The following is a 21,126-nucleotide window of genomic DNA, read 5'->3' as shown; positions in this document are numbered from 1 at the left end:
CTATATTTTTAATTAATTTGTAGAAACATCTAAATAGAAAAATTTGACAAAGTGAGTTCACAGCTAGAGTGAACCAACCCGAACAAAAGACTTAACAAAATCCCTGGATATGGAAATCAAAAAATACTCCTGCCTGCCCCAGCCACAGGTCCCTTCCCAACAGTGGCAGTTTTCATTGGCCTCACCTCCGGAAGGAGCTGTCCAGCTGGAGACGTGAGGGCAGAAGGGCCGCCAACCAGCGAGACCACTCCATTGCAATCCACGGCACTGTGCATCTTTCCATTCACCGGCAGAATGGGGAGTACCCTGGAGGCACGGCTGGCCTGGCTGACATTGCTGTGACGCCGCTCTCCATGTCTGTGTGGCACAAACAGAGAGTCTCTCCGGCTGTCATTGTCTTCAAAGGTGCTGTGCTCATCGTCAGCAAAGTCATTCTCAGAGCCAATATCCTTTGTTCGACCTCTGAAACTGAAAAGGCTCGCCCTACTGTTGCGTCTTGGAGAGAAAAGGGAGCCACGGATGCTCAATAAGGACTATGAATAATAAGAAAGCAAACAAAACACAGATGAAAAGAATTAAGAGCAGTCATCCCCAACATATGAGACTTGACTCGTTTCAGATCTGCTGACTTACCAGAGGATAAGTCATGGGACAAGTTGGAACCATGCGCTCCTGTGGTAAATGCTGGTGGTGTGCTGGCACTCTCTACCAGGCTCACCTCATCTGTTTTGCTTTCCCTTTTTCTCCCTTCCTCCATTTTTTATCTTCTGTCACTTCTATTTTACAGATGCCTTAAGATAGTCGCAAATACCCCTCGACATTTACTTTGTCCCATTATTGGCACCTAGAACAGAATTTTTTGCTAGACCCTATTCTAGAAACTAATCTCATTTAACATGCCAATGGAAAGCAACTAAACACACACAACTACATTTAGATCCTTTGAAGCCAAAAATATAGCCCAGTAAGAGCTCACTAGTGACCACACCCTGATGCAGATCTCACCACAGAGGAAAATAAAATCAATCTTGCTAGTAGGTCTGTTTAATTATAGTACAAGGAGCAGCTTCTCCCTTTCCCTTTGCATATTTTATAATGTCTTCATGAATAAATTAAATAAATCAAGCTGAGAGAACTGTATGATTCATTCCCTGATTTTCACTCTTCTGTCTCTCAAGAAATCTGAAAAGTACCATATTCACAAAAGCCTGATTTCCAGTAAGTATTTGGTCACAGTCATTACACAGATTTCTAAATGGCTACATTGTCACTGCCACAATGCAGTTTTCCTTGATTCTTAAACACAGATTTCTTGAACACAAACACTTCCTGATTATTACTAGTCTACTTTTATAACTTCACTATTGTAAACACTTTCTTGCCTGTCCGACATCCATTTTTCGTTCTTCTTTCAACGTACCCTGATTATCCTTGACAAATGATCCTCAGTCAAGACTATGACCCAGGCCCAGCCAATGAGTGCATTCCACACCTCAGGCCATAGAGAACCCTTTAAAGATGGGCAGGGCAGCCTGCTTCGTCCATTAGCAGCCACCTTTTTCTTTTACAATTGTTGAGAAAGAGGTGCATTTTCAGTTGGGGTTGCTAAGAATATTGAATATAAGTTTGAAGTTGCAGTGGCATCTTGCCACTGTATTGGAAGAATTTAGGCTTGAAATATGGAGAAATACTTGGCCATAATAACATGTTTTGAGCCTCTGAATCCAGCCATGCCTAAAGCTACTCACAGATATTATTTATCTGATCTATTCAGTTCTCTGTTTTTCATTTAAGCTGGCTGGAGTTGGATTTCTAGGATTATTAATAAAAAGAATACTAATCTAATCATTTAAATGTTATTAGTTTTATCTTTTTCTCTCCAAAGGATTTAAAGCTAAATAAAATTATTTTGTACCCATATGTTTTTTTATATTTCCTTACCAACAAGTATGCTTTTAATTTTCTTTTTGGCTAAAAAATAATTTTTCTCAATAATGTCTATAAATATCTGTAAAACATTTGTAAGCTTTAAAAACTATCTTACATTATGGAATCCTATTCATTAATTACAGAAAGGACATTTAAAGAGACTGATCTGCTCCCCCAAAAGATGTCCTTTCTCCTTTTCCTGCTCCCATGTTTTGTCATCTTATTACTAATTTCACTAGTAAGATTCCTTCTTTTCCTTTATTGTTTTCCATGTAAGTAATTATTTTTTTATGTCTCTCTTAGATTACTACCCAATTTCTTTCACCTCTTTTATCTCTTCACAACGGACTTTGAAGAAGGTATAAAAACATGAGAATTACAGGATTTGTGACATACTGGCTATCATCAGCTCAAAAAGGCAGGCACGAAATGCTTGGCAATAAGAAATAAGGTAGAAACTATATGTATCACTCTTAGTAAGACTTTATATTTTAACTACAAGTACTCCACTTAATTAGAGCCAATGGAAGGGTTGGAGGGAAATAAATTATAAAATTATACACAAGGTTTCCCTCTGAGTTCAAAGGTGAATTATGCCATACAAGAGCACAGCTTACATGAGACAGCTGTATGAAAAACGACTGTGCTCCATCTGTTAACATCATCTTCTAATGCTTGCATTAATTATCTAAATCCACAACAATCAAATGCTGCACCACAAATAAAGGATGGGCAATACAAAAAATCTGCCATAACAAATGAATCTCTAAAAAGCAAAACTCCTGCTTTATTATAAATAGGGAGTGAACTAATAACTTAAGAAGGTCGACTATGTCTAATAACTTAAGAAAGTCGACTGTATCTTCAGAATAAAATATCCAGGGACACCTAGGTGGCTCAGTAGAAACCAGCTCTTGGTTTCGGCTAAGGTCATGATCTCAGGGTCCTGAGACTGAGTCCTGAATCAGACTCTGCACTTAGCACAGAGTCTGCTTGGGATTTTCTCTCTCCTTCTCTCTCTGCCCCTCCCCCCACTTGCACATGTGCTATCTCTCTAAAATAAATAAATAAATCTTTTTAAAAATAAAATAAAATAAATCAATATTGATTGTCTTGAGACTTGATTAGAGGTTGTCCTCTTGACTTCCTTCTCCCCCATCTTCCACACTAACAAGTCAAACTAAAGCCTAAGAAATATTTCATACAATCCACCTATGCTACTGAGAAAATTAGAATCTTGCAGTAAAAGCCTATATTATATATATGTTTTTTCAATATGAAAATAGAAATCGTTACCAACACAACTGCCTTTCCATCGTGTCACCACAAAACAGTAGTCTTTAATACTTTGGGGTCTTGGACTTTCAAAAAAATCTAACAATGGGCCTTTTGGTACTGTATCTTAAGAACCTCTACCTTCCTTAATATTTTCTGTATTACTTCCAGGGACTTGGAAAGTGGGATTAGTGTAAATTCAGGATTCTCTTTGTCTTTCCCCCCTTCCCCTCCCTCTCTATATCTTTCCCCTATCCTCCTTCTCTCTCCCTCTCCATCTTCTTAACTATGCATCTATTTACCAGCTAAAAGGAAAGGTTTTCAATCTTTTAAAATACAGATACTACTTAAGAAACAAATATCAATTTGAGCCAGATGTTGCATGTTGTATAAGTCAGTAATCACTTATTACACCCAACTAGCTAGGAAATAGAGTTACAAAGAAGACAGTACTGGGGAAATGTTGTATCTGTGGGCAAAATTTGCAGAAAGAAGTAGGTCAGAACTTAACCTTTTCAGGCTTCACTATTTCACCTAGAATTAGTTCTGTAGGATCTGAATTGAAACAAATTGAAGAGACTGTGGTGCCTGGTGATCTGCAGTTTCAAATTTAGGCCATTTTATCTCTAGTAACCTACCTTCCTTCTCCCCTCCCTCCCTCCTTTCTTCCTTTTCAACATGACCAATGCTGTAAAAAGGGGATTTGATTTTTAAGGAATTCACATTTATTAAGATTAAATCATAATGATTGTGACAACAACATGAATGAGAATGAATATAAAATGTAGAATTAAAAACAAATTCTATTTTAAATATAAATTCAACCCCACTAATCCTTTAATCTATTCTCTCTCATAATGTTATTTGGACTTGGAATGAATCGAATTGACCTATAAAAATTTTACACATGTTAAATATGAGGTTCTGTGAGACTGTATATACTACAAACTATATGAAGAGCAAGTATAACCCTAAATACATGTATCTTTTTAGTGAAATCAAATTGTAAGTTTCTTTATCAGTTTTTTTAAAATATTCTTTCTAGTCAGGCTGTTAAAGTGGAAAGTTCAGGAGTTTCAGTGTCATATCAAATTTGAAAACCACCTCAGCCCTTAATAACTATATGACATTTAGCAATTATTCAATTTCACTGGGCCTAATAGTGAAAATAATATTAGCATTACTTATGATAACGTAAAAAGAACACCAAGGATAAAATAAGCACTTGAGAAAGAATGCAGCCCTCCCATTCTCACATCTGCAGACTGGGGATGATGATCACAGTACCTACTCAGGGCTGTAGTGAAGGGCTTAAGTGAGTTCATACCGAAAGCTGCAATGGATTATGTAAGTGTCAGCCATTATCATTGCCATCAGTATTGTTCTCATTGTTATGGTTACTAAATCATACTAAGGTTTCACTACTGGTGACATTATCTTCTGAGAAACTCTGTATCTGGTAATTCTCTAGGTAATTTCAAAATTTAAGGATCCCAAATTTCAAAGTCTCAACAGCTTGTGTTGGTACATAAGCTACAGGCATCCAGTGAACATTTACTGCCCCATATAATCAGGATATTCTTTCAGCACAAATCCCACATTAAACATGAGAGAGATAATCAAATGCAATTAAACACCACTATTTATTTAGTGTCATAAATATTCCTTAGCGCATTCCCACCTAAGAATTTTGGCTACACTTCTAGAAAAATTTTGCTTCATTTTCCTTTGAAACAAGTGTCTGAAGAAAGATTCTTCCAATGAAGTTTGTATGTGAATGGGAACAACTACACAGATGGTCTGAAAGAATACATGGTTCACTTCTAGGAACCTGCCACTCAGAAAACCCATAGGCACTGGGTCCCGGCACAGTTGTGTAGCTAAAAAGGGATGGGAACCATCTGCTGATAATTTCTCATGTGGAAAATTGCCCCGAGATGTTTGAGTCTTCACAAAACCTGAAAACCAGAAACCTTCCCAAGCACAGTGGGGTCTATGCTCTAAAAATGCTTTCTTGGGATTTCAAAAAGTTGCAAAACGCACAAAGTCTCTGAGGTGATAAACACAACACTTGATGAACATTACAATTCTGATAGATCGGTGCCATTGAGGGGGAACGTGGTTTTATTTCTACCAAATTCTGGCATATCTCTTAAAAATGGTCTGTTATGAAAATGCAATTTGTGTAAGCTAATAATATCTTTACCTGATGTGGAGAAGAGAACCTCTTTTCATATGTCAACCTGCTTCCTTCTAAGGAAAAACGGAAACCTTTTCTTCTTATGCTGTCTTCGGATTCGGATTTGCGGACCCCATCTTCCTTCTCTTCTTCTCCAGACTGCTCTTTCTGCTTCTTTTTCTTCCTTCTGTTTTTCAGCTCTTTTTCACTCTTGGAGCTCAACTTTGATGCTACTGAAGAACTCTCTGAGAAAACTCCCACCCCGCCGGCACCGCTGAACTCTCTTGATTCAGCAGACGCTGCTGCAGCCGCTGCCTAGAAGCACAGACAGGAAGAGGTAGTTGCATCCAAACCTCGAAAAACGCTATCCCCGTTCACTACTTAATCTCTCTTCAGTATCATGAGCACGATCGTGGAAAACAACTCTCCATTCTGCTCCATATTTTGGAAGACCATGCATTGTCATTAAACCAATTAAAGAATTAAATTCAAAAGACACGTGGAAGATGATACATGGGACTTTGATGGAAACTTGAAAGCTCTGGCCTCTCACTATGCTCTCTAATTATTCAACAATATGAGCAAGACATTCAAATATCATAACAAATTTTTCTGACTTAACCACTATATGAAGTAAAGAATTTAAGAATTAAAGGTTTCCTATTTTAACCTGATCCATCACACATCCACTTGACACTAATTTTTAGTGCCAATCTAAATTACTGAATTTAATTCAGCCAAGTATTTTATTTTGATAAACTTTTATCTCTCACTTAAGTGAAGTATTTCACTAAGAAATGTACCACAAAAACATACTACAGATCATTCATATATGTATGTATATATATATATATATATATATATATATATATATATATATATATCCCAGATCATGGCATCTGAATGAATTTCTAAATTATAAGAGTACAGTTTTGGGAAAGGTAGTCTTTTTTTTTTTTTTAAGATTTTATTTATTTATTTGACAAAGAGAGACAGCCAGCAAGAGAGGGAACACAAGCAGTGGGATTGGGAGAGGAAGAAGCAGGCTCTCAGCAGAGCAGGGAGCCCGATGCGGGGCTCGATCCCAAAACCCTGGTATCAGGCCCTGAGCCAAAGGCAGACGCTTAACAACTGAGCCACCCAGGCGTCCCGCGAAAGGTATAGTATCCTATCTTGTTGCTGTTACCCCAGTATATTTTATCTATCTGACCTTTATTAAATATTTAGGATACTCAGTATTAAAAGGAAACTGTAGTCAAGATCCAAGAGAAGCCAAAAATAGGCACTTGGATTAGTTAATGCCATTAAATCAAGCAAATACAATTAGAGCAATTCTTGCCTTATTTTGAAGTCTTATCAAATCCAAATTAAATTATTTTTATAGGATAGGAGGCAGAGAATGTGGTGACTTACTACATTTATACACCAGGGTTTTTCTTATGCAATCTGTAAATTTGCATTTAAATACCCTTCATATAAAAATGAATATTAAATAGATCTTTCCTTTTCCAGATTCTAGGAAATAATCTTTTCAGTTTGACTCTGGTTTTCTGATCTTTCCCACCTCTACTGACACTAATGAAGAAGCAACTATAACAAATTCCTCTTCCCCAGAAAATTGAGGGCATATAGATCTCAATACTTCGTGAGCCTGAGTAAATGAGGAGTCACAAGGGAGGAAAAAAAAAAGTCAAGAAAGCAATTATAATTCTCAAAGTTTTGATGCTATCAGCATTGACAGTAATCATCAACATAAAATAACAATCTAAAATTCGAACAGGCTCCTAACAGCAACACATATGACACGTTTCAAGTGTTACTTTTATCCGCTGCTGATTTTGTGCAGTAAATGTCGCTGACCTCACCGGTGCAGTCAGAGATTGAGATCAACAAACACAAAAGAGCTCTACGCTCTTGCTATCTGTACCTGAGCTTCTTCTTGTTGCTTTTTCAACTGTTCGAGCATCTGTTGAAATTCAGCCTCTTTCTGTTCAGCTTCCTCAAGAGTTGCCTGATTCTGTTCCTCATAGGCCATGGCCACCACAGCCAGGATCAAGTTTATCAGGTAGAACGAGCCCAGGAAAATGACCAGCACAAAAAAGATCATATATGTTTTCCCAGCAGCACGTAGTGTCTGAAAAATGTGAGAGATAGTTTGTTAAATTTTATATAGATGCTAAAATCTCACACTCCCAAGTAACACAGTATTTTATAGCAATTCCCTTGATCTCAGTATTTCATGCTTCCTAGAAGAATCCTTTTATCTGTTCTCACCAGTTGGTAAAGGTTTTCCCAGAAGTCTTGAGTCATGAGACGAAATAAGGACAAGAAGGCCCAACTAAAGGTGTCAAAGCTTGTATAGCCATAGTTGGGATTTCGACCAGCCTTCACACAGATGTATCCTTCTGGACACTGGCTGTAATTAGATTAAAAGAAGAAGTCAGTACTGCAAGTCTGGTGGGTGACTTTCCTGTTTTTATAGATGCCAATGTCTACTTTATATGACAGTAGGGAAAACAGATTTCTCTCACCTTACCCAGCACTTAACCCAACACTATGTGGACTGATTTACATAATAACAGAATATATTAGGTCTATTTGTGGATTCCTCTGTGATTCATAATTGTCATTATATTTATCATGTCTCCATATAAAAGCAATCATATCATGATTAATATCTTCTGGGACTTGTAGAAGGAACAGAAGAATAAGTCTACAGGGAAAAAACTGATTTTCACTGAAGATATCTAGATGCAGAGTGTGTGTGTGAGTATGGCAGTAGAGAAGAGGGGGGAAGGAAGGATGGATGGGGGCACATGGAGAGGAGGGAATGTCACAGTTCACAGTTATGACTTTAATGATCAAGCCAAACCTGGCCCCAGTATTGTGCCTGACACTTCTGGGATGCATGATCTTGAGTAAGTTTCCTAACTTTGCTAATCTTTGGGCACCTCATATGTAAGAAAGGGCTAATAACAGGACCTGCCTTACAAATATACAAGCGTTGAATAAGATATTCTATGTAAAGCATTTAGTAATGGTACAGACAAGGAATTAAAATTAGTCTGTGCTACTTATCACTGGGATTTGGAGAAAAAGGCAGCACAATATTTATCATATGAGCCAAATGAAAAGTCTCAGGTATTAGTTATTAATGTCCACAACATCACCTTCCATTGAAGAACAACAGACTTCTTCTATGGTTCTAAATTCTTGCCAAACAGGGAAAGGTAATTATTTCTCTGAATTTTCCTAGGCTTTAGCTCCAAGTGCAATAATTCTTAATAACAAAGTTCACATGTCAATCATAATAATCAAAAGCACTTATTGAGTGCTGTAATAGCTACATGTTCACTAATCCATTTAATCCTCACAGCAACTCTATTATTATACCCATTTATCACTGGAGGAAACTAAGGCAAGGGGAGGAAGTGTTATTTGGTAGAGTCAGGATTGAATCCATGCTAACTTTCCAGCCTGTGCTCTTAACCACTTTGCTAAAATATGCTCGACACACACTCACCATGACTCAGATACTGACATTATCTTCAGAGATCTTACATTTGAAGCCATGGAGACCACATTAGCATATATATAATATCACACTTACAAAAGTACATGCTTATGAATTCCATTAACTTAATCTTCTAATACGTATATACTGCTTTTCTATTTTCCATTGAACTAATTTGGAAGATTAGCTGTGACCTAGTATGGAAAAATAATTGCCGCATATGAGTGTGTGAAGGAGGTGAGAATCCACACTTATTTCAGCTATTTTGAGAATCGGCGTGAAGTGGAATTTATGGAGGGCTTTGAATGAGGAGTGAGGGAGGGCTGGGTGGGTGGGAGGTGGCAAGTTATCAGGGCTGATGGAGCAGTGTGGACTGAAACTCAATACGAAACATCACTTACCCTGCATCCGAGCTGTTGCCACAAAGCAGAGCATCATTTTGCCCTTCCAAAAAATAAAAGTGACCTATTTAAAGAGTGAGGAATAGAAAGAATCATTAAAAAACCCCTCAAAACACATCAGCCATTGTGTTCAGATAACAGACCTCATAATTTCTTTCAACCATAATGAAATGGATAAAATAATAAATATGTATATGGCTAAATGAAAATATTTTAATAATAACTGAACACTAAACAAATATCAAAATATAAAATTTTTTATTAAACAAATGTTTAGAAATTCTGTTTTAAAAAGAATTTTTTGGGGGAAGGAATAACATAGGATTCTCTTATCAGCATTTATTACAAATATAAACTCAAATTGCTTGGGGTAGTTAAAAAAAAAGAGTCAAAGCTGTTTGGCACAAAAAGTGAGAGAAAGGGTACTTTATAAGTACCCTTTTGCATGGTCTCAAAATAGATTCAGATATTTTTTCCTACCAGTTTTAACTTAATTTCCTGTGAAAAGTGAGGTTAGGTTTTTCCTTTCTATGATGCTTTAAATAAATATTGTGTTTTGGATTCTGGCTTGATTAATGTCCTTCAAAGGAACAGCATAAACCTGTTTCTTTGAAGGTATATAATTTTCTAAGTATATCTAATTTCTATTCTTAGGGAAACCTTATGTATAACTTCAATAAGTTGCAAAGATGATCTCAAAAAACATATACATTCATAAACATACATATTCACATACAAAAACATATAACATCAAAACACATACATATACCCCACAAAAAATTATTGTAGTTGTTTTTAGGACTAGTTAAAGCCTATACTGAAGGAATCCCCTAATATATTATACAGGGAAATCTGGGCTGTAGTTTTGCAAAAAGTTTCTGATCCTTACCTCACAATATATACCAAAAAAATATGTCTAGATTTTTAAAGATTGAAGATTTAAAAACAAGTATATTAATATGATACAAAGAATAGTTAAGTGTTTTTATATAGGATATAGGTGGTTCCTTTATATGTATAGTATCTAAGGGAATATTTTTATGATCTCCAAATTAAGAAGCATTTTCTAAACTTAAATAGAGAAAAATGAAAACAAATTTGATAACTATATTGCCTAAATATGAAAATCACTTAAACATCAAAAACAAGCAATAAGATGAAAAACAAGCTAAATACATTTGCCAGAAAAGGACAAAATGTTAACATGCTTGATAAATGAAAGAATTCATGTGAATTCTCCAAAATTTACTATCACTTGATGAAATAATGGGTAAAAAAAATCAACAGATAATTCACGTTATACGAAATATATAACTTGTTAATGGTACTAATAAACATAGTTTAAAAATTCTACTGCAATAATAATTTTTTCTACCAAAAGATTTTAAAATACCGTAATAGTCAATATTAGGGAGAGTTCAGTAAGATGACCAGTTCTGTAGGGATTATATAGTGGTATGATCTCTCTTGAGAGCAATCTGACACTCTATCTCCATAGCCTTAATCTGGTTATACCCTTTGACACCCCCCACCAAATTCTATTAATAGAAATTTATCTGAATGAAATAATCAGAAATAGAGAAAATATTTATGTGCAAATATTGTTACTATGCTGTTATTACAATATTAATAAGTAGGAAATCCCATAAATCATGAATTTTTTAAAAACTATCCAATGAGTCTTAATCTCTGTTATAGAAATCTTCATAAGAATACTAACTCTTTAAACATGAATATAATTTGAGAAGGGATAAAATTTCACATGGTTCTAAAAACCATGATGGATACTTTAGAATAAGTATCCCAGTAGAATACTGATAATCAAAAGACCAATGGGAGTTGGCTAGGTAATTGCACATGGAGAGGGAGGACTTGGACATCCACATGACACAGAGGCTGGCTTCAGTGGTAAAAATTATACTGAAGTATATGGCATCATAACTGTATTCTGATGTCCATTCCTAAATAAAATCAAACTATACTGATAAACAACTCTAAAACAATGGCTGACCCCAAAAGGATAAATTACAATAACAGAGATTGGGTTTGAGTTTACACTTTCCCATCATCAATAAGTGAATGGCTGGATTGGGGTTGCTTAAGTTTCTGATGAATACACAAACGTAGATTTCCATCGTGCTGAATGATTTCTCTATTTCCAGATATATCATATGCACTCAATACATACAATGAGTCAACCAAATAAGGCCAAGTTATTTTTCCCCAGTCTTCTTAACAATGCATTTGTTTCAGCATAATACACCGAAGAGTTCAAACTATTGATTTATTTACTACATGACTGAAAACTCCTTCCTGATCAATGCTTACCAAATACCAAATAAAATGGTATTGCTTTCAATACTGTCTTAGGAAAAGATAACACATTTTCAAATGATAACTTTTATTATACTGATTGATAGGTAAGGAAAAAGGAGTAAAATATCATCATATCATAAATATCATTTGATTTCTGTATCACGTGTGTTATCTTAAATTGCTTAAGTCATTTAGTTCACATTAAAATTGAGACAATTTCCACTATATGTATTTCTTTAACTAAAGGACTAAACAACTTAATGGTTAAAAGAGTATATCTTACTTTTATCCTCAATATATTCATCCCAGTTAAACATGCTCACTGTCCTATTGAAAGTGGTACCGTTCCCATCCAATGAGTTATTAAAGAAGGAAGTGATGTTTATTTCAAAGGAAGAATTATCTGGGGGCCATTGCAAACATTTATTCCGCAGGTTGCCCATAAACAGCTGTAGTCCTATTAGTGCAAACACGCTCAGACAGAACACAGTCAGAATCATTACATCAGAGAGCTTCTTCACCGACTGGATCAGGGCCCCCACAATGGTCTTCAGGCCTACGAATAAAATCAGAGGGAGGAATGTCAATATACTATTCAACAGCTATGTTATCAACAAAAACATCATGAACTTGTCCTGGAAAATAAAGATGTCATGCAGAATGCCAACAATATTAGTTTAATGTTTGTGATTGAATAACATTTTCATGAAAAGCCTGTAGCTGGTGAAAATGAATGAAAGCAGAACTTGTATGTTCGTTAGAAAACTGTGAATGGAAATGAACCAAAAGTATATTTCCAAATACCCCTTAGAGCAAAAGAAATGATTTTGTTATTCATGCTTAAACACCAACCTTGTGTAAATATTTTGCTTTTATTTGCAGATGTCTTACTCCTTAACCTCTTATTGATTTTAGAAAAATCTTTATGAATAGAGTAGTAAGAAATCTTGAAGTCAATGGATTATGAGGTTATATATTTGCGAATTCTGCAAGCTTGAATATGGGTTAAAAAAGGAAGACATCTGAAAACTGAGCCCCATGCAGCACTCATGCTATCTCTTGCTCTTTCATTTATCTGCAGATAAGAACATCACCAGTTTTCGACCTCAATGGTCAAATTTGCATCAGTCTGAACGCCTCATAGTTTAGCCTCTATGCGGAAAGCTTGATGTTACAGGATGCAAACCATGTAGCCTGTTACTGCAAATGCCTCATGCAAAGACCTGTTAAACTCAAAGGCTGATTTAGAACAGTTTTAAAGAAAGCAAGAAGTAAAAGCAAAGAATCAAACCCATCCAAAATATGATGTCCTGATTCTTGCTTTTTTACGTATTTCTTTGCAAAGTGTGACAAGCAAAAGGCTTATGCACAAAAGCTGTGATTGTAGCACCAATGCAGTAAAGTCAGCCTCGGTGTTTAACCTAGCTCTCACCTGGAATGACTGAAATTGTTTTCAGTGCTCGGAGAACTCTGAATGTTCTCAACGCTGAGACATTGCCCAGGTCCACAAACTCTGTCACATATCTGTAATAGGGAGTTCACACACAACACAATAACAAAACACAAGAAACAGTTGGAGATATAAGGGGCCTACCACCTTATACCAGTTTCTTCTTACCTGGAATTACAGAAATAGTTTTCAAAGCTCTCAAGACTCTGAAAGTTCGAAGAGCTGAAACATTGCCTAGGTTTACAAATTCTGTTACATACCTGTAGAATTAAATCAGAGTTATTCAGAATTTAGGGAAATCTAAGTCTATGTTGGTCTTTCATCAAGACCTTTTCAACTTCAATGACCGTTGCCATCAGATTTCCCAATTAAGAGAAAAATGGCATTGTTTTCAATCATAGTCTATGTTACTTGAGAAACTTCATTTTATTACTTTATAGTGCTAATTGAATCCAAAGTTATAAAATTAACTACTAGATTCCTAATTTTTCCAAAGTGCATCATTTGATTAGAAGAAAAATATTCTAAGTTCACATGATAACTAAGAAAAATGCTTGATCTGTCAAGGGAAGCCACTGAGGAGAAATACAGCATAGGCTCCCACCAGTGATTTATTATTCCAGGATGGAAAATGTATGAAGATACTCACGCAAAAGTAATGACTGTGAAATCCAACCAATTCCATGGATCCCGCAGAAATGTGAAATCTTCTAAACAAAAGCCCCTTGCAAGTATTTTTATAAGTGATTCAAAAGTATAAATTCCTGTAAAGGTGTACCTGAGAGGAAATAGCCAAGCCCACATTAAAGATGTAGTAGGTAATTGACAAGTACATGTCTTAAAGGAAACTTAACAACAACAACAAAAAATTAGAAGCTTCTGTACAGGTCTGTACTGGTCTCCCCATGATGTGAGCTTAGGAAGAGTTTAAGGCAAAAGAAACATTACATTCTGAAAGACATTCTCATTAACTATAAGTAAATAAGCATTGTATTTGCTACATTAACTAATTTGAAGGCCCAAATAATATGGTTCTATAAGATGATATTACCTGAAATACACTAGCTTTCAGTCTGATTTAAGCAAATAGGTATTAACCTCCAAATTAATGAAGCATTGTGTTTAATAAAATATGTGTCATTAAGAGCCATGAAATATATACTAATAAAACAGCAAGGTAATAGCCGGGGTGCTTGGGTGGCTCAGTTGGTTAGCTCTTGATTTCGGCTCAGGTCATGATCTTATTAGGGTTGTGAGACTGAGCCCCTCATCAGGCTCTGTGGTCAGAGGGGAGTCTGCTTGAGGATTCTCTCTCCCTCTGCCCCTCCCCCCGCTCTCTCTAGCTCTGTCTTCTGCTCTCTAAAACAAATAAATAAATCTTTAAAAAAAACGGTGATAGCCATGAGAAAAAGAACATACAAGCTAAGTATAACTTTTATCATTGGATATTAGTAATCACTGATAATATTCAAAAGAGTATGAGACTCACAAGGAAGATAAAGGGCTACAAATATTGGCAGTCAAACAAGTGTAGGGATTTGAGCTAATGAATGAGCCGTTGCAAGCTTTGTCCTATGGGAAATTAGTGGTTGAAATGATCCTGAGTCATTGTTTAAACTTGTCTGGTGTAGAGTAGCTGGTATGATTTGCTAAAGAAAGTGATAGGGTCTCAAGATAGTAAATTTGCAATATAAGGGATAACAACATTGAAAAATATTTTTTATTTTCTACTTACTCCACATTCTTTGTCCAGTCTGGAGGGTTACTCATGGTCATAAATACACAGTTGGTGAGAATAGTGCACATAATGAGCACATTGAATAAAGTAGAAGAGTATTGTCAAGGAAGACAAAAATTCAATGGAAAAATCTCACTTTTATGCCCCACCATGCCTTTTACACTATGAAGCTTAGAATTTTTATGCTCTTATTATTTTATTCTTGAGTCCATCTTTTCCATTTCTGTAATTCAACAACCACATATTTAGGCCATGTCAGGCAAAGCTCTCAACTATTTTGAGGCCATTTAGGTGTTTGTTAGTAATTTAATATAAAGAGATGGGTTCACTGGTAAATAATTTATCAATTTAAGTTTTTTAAATGACAGATTTACCTCAACAACTGAACTGCAAGTTCAGCATGTCTGTAAACTACGACAAAAATTCAACAAAAGAATTTAAGTGATTACTTAAATGCATTATAATTCTATTCTAAGGATCATTCTGGTAGAATGTTTTTAATATGATCCTTTCTGCATGGAGTGTATAATATACAGTAATTGCTCATAAAATTTTGAATAGTAAGAAAAGATGGCTGGTATTAGTGATGGCATTTCTTGGGTGTGTAACTGTGGCCAAATTACTTATTAATGTACCTAAGATTTGGTTTAACTCACTATAAAAGTGAGAAAAAATAACCATTTCACAGGATTGCTGTGAGGATCAAATTAATTAAAATACACAAAAGCTCCTACACTTAATGTGCCTGGTAAAGAAAAGATGCTCAAAAAATCACCTTCCTAACTTCCTGAATCATAGAGAACATTCCTTATAACAAACATCTGGTTTGTGTCGCTGTACCCACTTTGCCTTTGTAGACACAGCCAATGCTCTTCACTTTCCTTTATTGAAAAACAACAACAAAAATTGAGAAAATATTTGGTAGTCAGATAATTAAAATGACTTCCATAAATAAAATGACTTCAAAAGCATAAGAAAAATTCAGTTGCAATTATGTAAAATGACAACCTTTATCAATGTAAACTTAGACACAATGATAAAAATCCCAGAAACTGAGTAGATGCTGTTCATAACCCTTCTTACTCTTAATTTTTATTATAAATTTTCATATTACTTGCACATAACAAAACAGTAACATGATTTTAAGCACAGTAAAATAGGACAGTGAGTAGCCAAGTTCCATTAATCTATAATGGAAGTTTCTCTGCACTTAACAACTGCCGTTAGACAAAGCCATAATTCATTTTTCGTTTTTACTAACAGTGATATAAGGCATGTGCTTAATTCTCAGCTTGTTCAAATGCATCCACATTAAAAACAGTCCTAAGTGAATGATGTGGATCAGCCACGTGAGGGCACTAGAACCTAGAGAACACTTTAGAAAAACATCATTTCAAAGAAGAAACACCTACTTTTTCTTAATTGCTAGAAATAAACAAAAAGTAAAATAAATGTAAGATGATTGCTATTAGTATATAAAACTAGATCTTCTGTGTCTGCTAGCTTGCTAGGTCCTACGGGAGAAAACAACTCCTTTTGTCAGACTGGCACCATTCTAAATTCATGGTTGTGAATCTGGCCAGTCCTCTACACAGTCTTGTATTTCTCACTTAGCTCCATCTCCGACCCTCTGCAAAGACAATTCCAAACATTCTCCAATCTCCTCTGACCTTTAACCCTCTTCCTCCTTCCCTCCCCACCTGAAGCTGATGTCCTTATTTCCTACTTCACTGAGAGAATAGATAGCATCAGACTGCCAGATCTCTATTTCTCACCCCCAAGCTGATAAACTTCTCTGGAGGCTTCTGGACCTATCCTTTCTTCCTTCCTGTTTCAATGGGGAAAGTTTTCAATGCCCCCACTCATACTCCAGACACCTTCTTTCCAGAACACTTCAGAAATCTCTTATCTCTTTTTTCTTTTATCTTTATTATCTCCCACCCTATTGGGAGCTTCCTATCAAAAGCTTACTAGCTATTCTTTCTAAAGATGGCAGACTCTTCGTATTTTGTCAATAAACAAAAGGGCAATTTTGTTCTTACTTGACTTGCTCTCTCGGCAGTATTCAGGAAGGAAAATTCTTCCCTCTTTCATTAAGTTTTCTTCCCTTCCCTTTATTGAAATCCTAATTCTCTGGTTACCTCATGCCTCACGGGCAACAACAATTTCTTTGCATCCTTTGAAATGCAGCAATTCCTTTTTGAAAAGGAGACAGGATATCTCAGCCATTTCCCCCCTCTCCTGCTATATTCAGCCTAGTAGCGTTCATCAACAAACATAGGTTTAAGTGTCATTTATGTATCCACCATCTCAACTACTTGTCTCCAGGTTAGACGCCTCTTCTGAACTCTACACAGTCAAGTGTTTAAATGGCATCCGGTCCTGGGTTTTTCTCTCTCCGTAAACCTCTACATCCAGTTTAGCACTAAATATTGTCAAGTGTACCTTGCTGTAGCTGGATTCAGGGCACTTTTGCATCCCCACATCACTACACAGTCCGATGCCACCGAGTGTAAGTTAGATTATTGCAGTTTCCTCCAAACTGGTCTTTCCAAATCTATGTTTAGTTCTTTTCAATACATTCTGCATATTGTGCTAAAATGACCTGTGTAAATGTAATTCAGATGATTTCAATAGTTTTCCACTATTCTTAGGATGATGATCAAATGTCTTAACACAGCCTAGATTCCAGAAGGTCTGACCCCTGTCTGCTCCTCTAGTTTTGCATTCTTTATTTATTGTATTCTTCACTCTTAATTGCACTCTCCCATGATACTGTAATTGTTTTAGATCATCTAATGACATATTCTCTTCCTCAAATAAGGGTCTTTGCAAATACCACCTCTTCTCCCTGGAAATGCTCTCTACTACACTATAGTCAACTCATACTTGTTCTTTAGTACTTATTTTAAAAAAGATTTCTAGTAGAAAGTTATTTACCATAGTACCTCACCTGTTCAGGTCTACAAGTTATATATTCCCATAGCATCTTATATTATTCTACCAATGATTAATTTTAATGCCAACCTTTTCTTCCACTAGACTATCAACTTCGTGGGGGCAGACACCACGTCTGTAGTGTTCACCACTAAATTCTGGCCATTTTGCACAGTCAGTGGACTACTGAATGAAATAAAATTTGCAACTCATTTATTACTAAACAGAATAATATTTTTTCTTTATAAGGATTTTTGATGATGTATTGATACGATATGGGATAAAAATACAGCATGAAATTTATCTTCATGTATATTGAGTACACAAGTTTCTACACTTTGTTTTTTGAAAGAGAGTACAGAAGGCAAACATAAGTGGAAATTAATAGCCTCATGGGATTTATGTCACATAATGATCTGAGCCATGGTTTTATGACCCTTAAAAAATATTTACTCTTTATAATGGTAGAATTTAATTATATATAATGAAGTAAAATATAAATTTCAATATTATTAGACAATAGAAAGAGTGATTATTGTCTCATAAGTCACAATTAATAAAGCATTTATGCTCAGACAAGAGTTTTCCACATTGCATGACTATCCTCTTAATAATAAAAAAATACACTTAAGTTAAAGATCCTGACAGGCACTCAGGAAAAGAAAGCAAATAAAACTATTTTGCTTTTAAAGCAAAATAAAAGATAACTAGAGTTAGGTTTTCTGCTTTTGATTTAATAGGCATTGCTAAATAGGGGGTGTATCAGAATTCATCAATTTTTAAAAATCACTGTGGATTAATTTCATCAGTCACATACTTTTAAAACTCTTGGCATTTAGTGAGTGACTTTTTATAAGGTTTCAGATAATCATAATAAATATACAGATATTAAAAATGTAGGTATGGATTTTTTTTGGTGATACCACATGTTGAAAAAGTATAGAAACTCTACATCAAGGCAGATTTCAAGGGGAAGAACTAGTAATAAAACGTGTAAATCCTACATTATTTTCTAAATATATAGGCCAAGACATCAACAAAGTATATTTTTAAAAGCATAATGTATCCCAGATCAATATTTCCTTAAGAGCCTTGGTATATAAAATATAATAGAGGCTGACTAACCTTAAATAATTTCAGGAAAAAATTGATCCTTTTAATCTATTAATTTATTTATACCAGGTAAAATATGTTAACCTGTGATTAATACTGCCAGTTGGCAAATCTAAAATATTTTATGGTTTCACTCATTTGTGGAACATAAGGAATAGCAGGGAGATCAGCAGGAGAAGGAAGGGAATAATGAAGGGGGGGTAAACAGAAGAGGGAATGAACCACAAGAGACTACTGGACTCTGGGAAACAAACTGAGGGTTTCAGAGGGGAGAGGGGTGGGGGGAAGGGCTAGCCCGGTGATGGGTATTAAGGAGGGCACGTATTGCATGGAGCACAGGTGTTACACGCAAACAATGAATCATGGAACACTACATCAAAAACTAGGGATGTACTGTACGGTGGTGACTAACATAACATAATAAAAAATTATTATAAAAAAACTAATGATGTACTGTATGGTGACTAACATATCATAATAAATAAAAAAATATTTTCTGTGTGTATATGATGAAAAGAAACCCCCAAGTTTGTACTGAACATGGCTTATGTACCCTTTGACATGGAACCTGAATATTTAAAATACTGGCCTACCTAGCCCTAGCTCCGTGTGGATAGGATGGAGAAACGTGAGCTTTAAAGCACTGAAGGACAGACGAGATGTATCCTTTACCAACCACATGGGTTTCAGCAAGTTGCTTAATTCTTGGATGTTCAGTTTTCTTATGTAAATACAGTACTAATGCTTTCCTTAGAGGATACAGCTACTTTTATTACTACTAATCATTTGCTTATTGAATATAAAATGTAGGGCATTTCTTTATTATTCTTAAAGAAGGGAAAGTCATTGTTTGTGAGTCTGTTCAGGGACTTTGTAATGTTATATAACGTCCAGAGATGTTGCAGAGGAGTTTTTAACTCTAAACCAGAGGGGAAACACAGTTTAATGTTAGAGTTTTGTTTTGTTTTGTTTTCTTAACATAAAAATGAAAAATTCAAAGCAGAGTAGGATAGGCCTCTTGCTACATATCAGTGCATATTTCTAAGCTAGCAGAAATACTAACTAAAGGTCACATATATACTTTTAACTCTTGAGTTGTTTCATTCTATGATTAACCCTCTTCCTAACTATGTGTTAATGTTAACCATCTTCCTAACTATGTGTTAATGCATGATAACTTTTGAGCCTTTAAAGCAGGGGAAATGGAAATCATAAGTTGTTCCCCCTCCTCTCTTACAGGCCTACATAGTTCTTTTCAGGGAAAACCAGAACTTTTTTTTATTTCTACGTGGATACCGTATAATTTTGGAATGAGCTAAAAAGCCTACTTCTTATTTAATGAATTAGCAAGTTGAAGCCACTGAAGATAACCTTTGGAATGCATACAGACAGCGAAATTGGCACGGCACCTAGTACATTATACCTGAGAGTTGTCTTCTGTTGGGTGGAAGATGCAAAGAGCACTGGGCTGAGAATGAGAAGACCTGGTCTGACTGGGGCGCCTGGGTGGCTCAGTCTTTAAGCGTCTGCCTTCAGCTCAGCGCCTGATCCCAGGGTCCCTGCTCCGCTGGAAGCCTGCTTCTTCTTCTCCCACTCCCCCCGTTTGTGTTCCCTCTCTCATTAGCTGTCTTTCTCTCTGTCAAATAAATAAATAAAATCTTAAAAAAAAAAAAAAGAAGAAGAAGAAGACCTGGTCTGAAGTTTTAGCTCTCCCACTGATAAAACATGTAGCCTTAGAAAGGGAGTAAACACGTCTGGGACTTAATTAAATCGTCTGCAAAATGAGAAGGTTGCACAATCACATTGTGTTTTAGTCACTGACAGCTCCAAACTCTGGTGCCATATAAACATTTTCTTTGCAATGTGAAGCTGGAAGAAAGCAGTGATTTATACAGAATTCGTTGTGGAATTTCTTAATAGTACAAGAGTTTTCCTTTACTAATCTTGCAGCAGTTGCTGCTAGAATTGTAGCTACTACAACCAACAACAGCTATCATAGCAACCATTTATCAAGTGCCTACTACGTATTAGTCATGATGCCAGGTACTTATCATACATTTTATTATTATTAATGTATAAATTTTGATTCCAATTTTATAGATGGAGAAACTGAGATTCAGAACAGTTGTAATACCTTGGCCCAAGGTCATAGAGCAATAAGTAAATCTCACAGGTGGGGTCTGAATCCAGGTTTTCTGATACCTAAAGCTATTTTTCATTTTCCTACTCTGGGTGAATGACAGGCAGTCTGCACTAGTTGTATGATCTGGAGTG

At 35.7% G+C, this 21,126-nt stretch overlaps 1 protein-coding gene across 1 annotated transcript in view; it reads right to left on the bottom strand.

Annotated features, from left to right (window-relative positions):
• Window positions 1–21,126, bottom strand: part of LOC113250826 (sodium channel protein type 2 subunit alpha) — an 81,829-nt gene that overhangs the window by 55,030 nt on the left and 5,673 nt on the right. Inside the window, exons 3-11 of the mRNA XM_057318264.1 lie at window positions 14,800–14,889; window positions 13,714–13,842; window positions 13,233–13,324; window positions 11,898–12,170; window positions 9,299–9,362; window positions 7,658–7,799; window positions 7,311–7,517; window positions 5,411–5,698; window positions 186–533 (exon numbers count right to left, since the gene is read on the bottom strand). Of these exons, the coding sequence (XP_057174247.1) occupies window positions 186–533; window positions 5,411–5,698; window positions 7,311–7,517; window positions 7,658–7,799; window positions 9,299–9,362; window positions 11,898–12,170; window positions 13,233–13,324; window positions 13,714–13,842; window positions 14,800–14,889 (1,633 nt within the window). The remainder of the gene's footprint in view (window positions 1–185; window positions 534–5,410; window positions 5,699–7,310; window positions 7,518–7,657; window positions 7,800–9,298; window positions 9,363–11,897; window positions 12,171–13,232; window positions 13,325–13,713; window positions 13,843–14,799; window positions 14,890–21,126) is intronic.

This window comes from Ursus arctos, unplaced genomic scaffold (assembly GCF_023065955.2).
Source record: "Ursus arctos isolate Adak ecotype North America unplaced genomic scaffold, UrsArc2.0 scaffold_1, whole genome shotgun sequence".
NCBI classification, from domain to species: domain Eukaryota; kingdom Metazoa; phylum Chordata; class Mammalia; order Carnivora; family Ursidae; genus Ursus; species Ursus arctos.
This window is presented reverse-complemented; position numbering and strand designations above follow the sequence as displayed.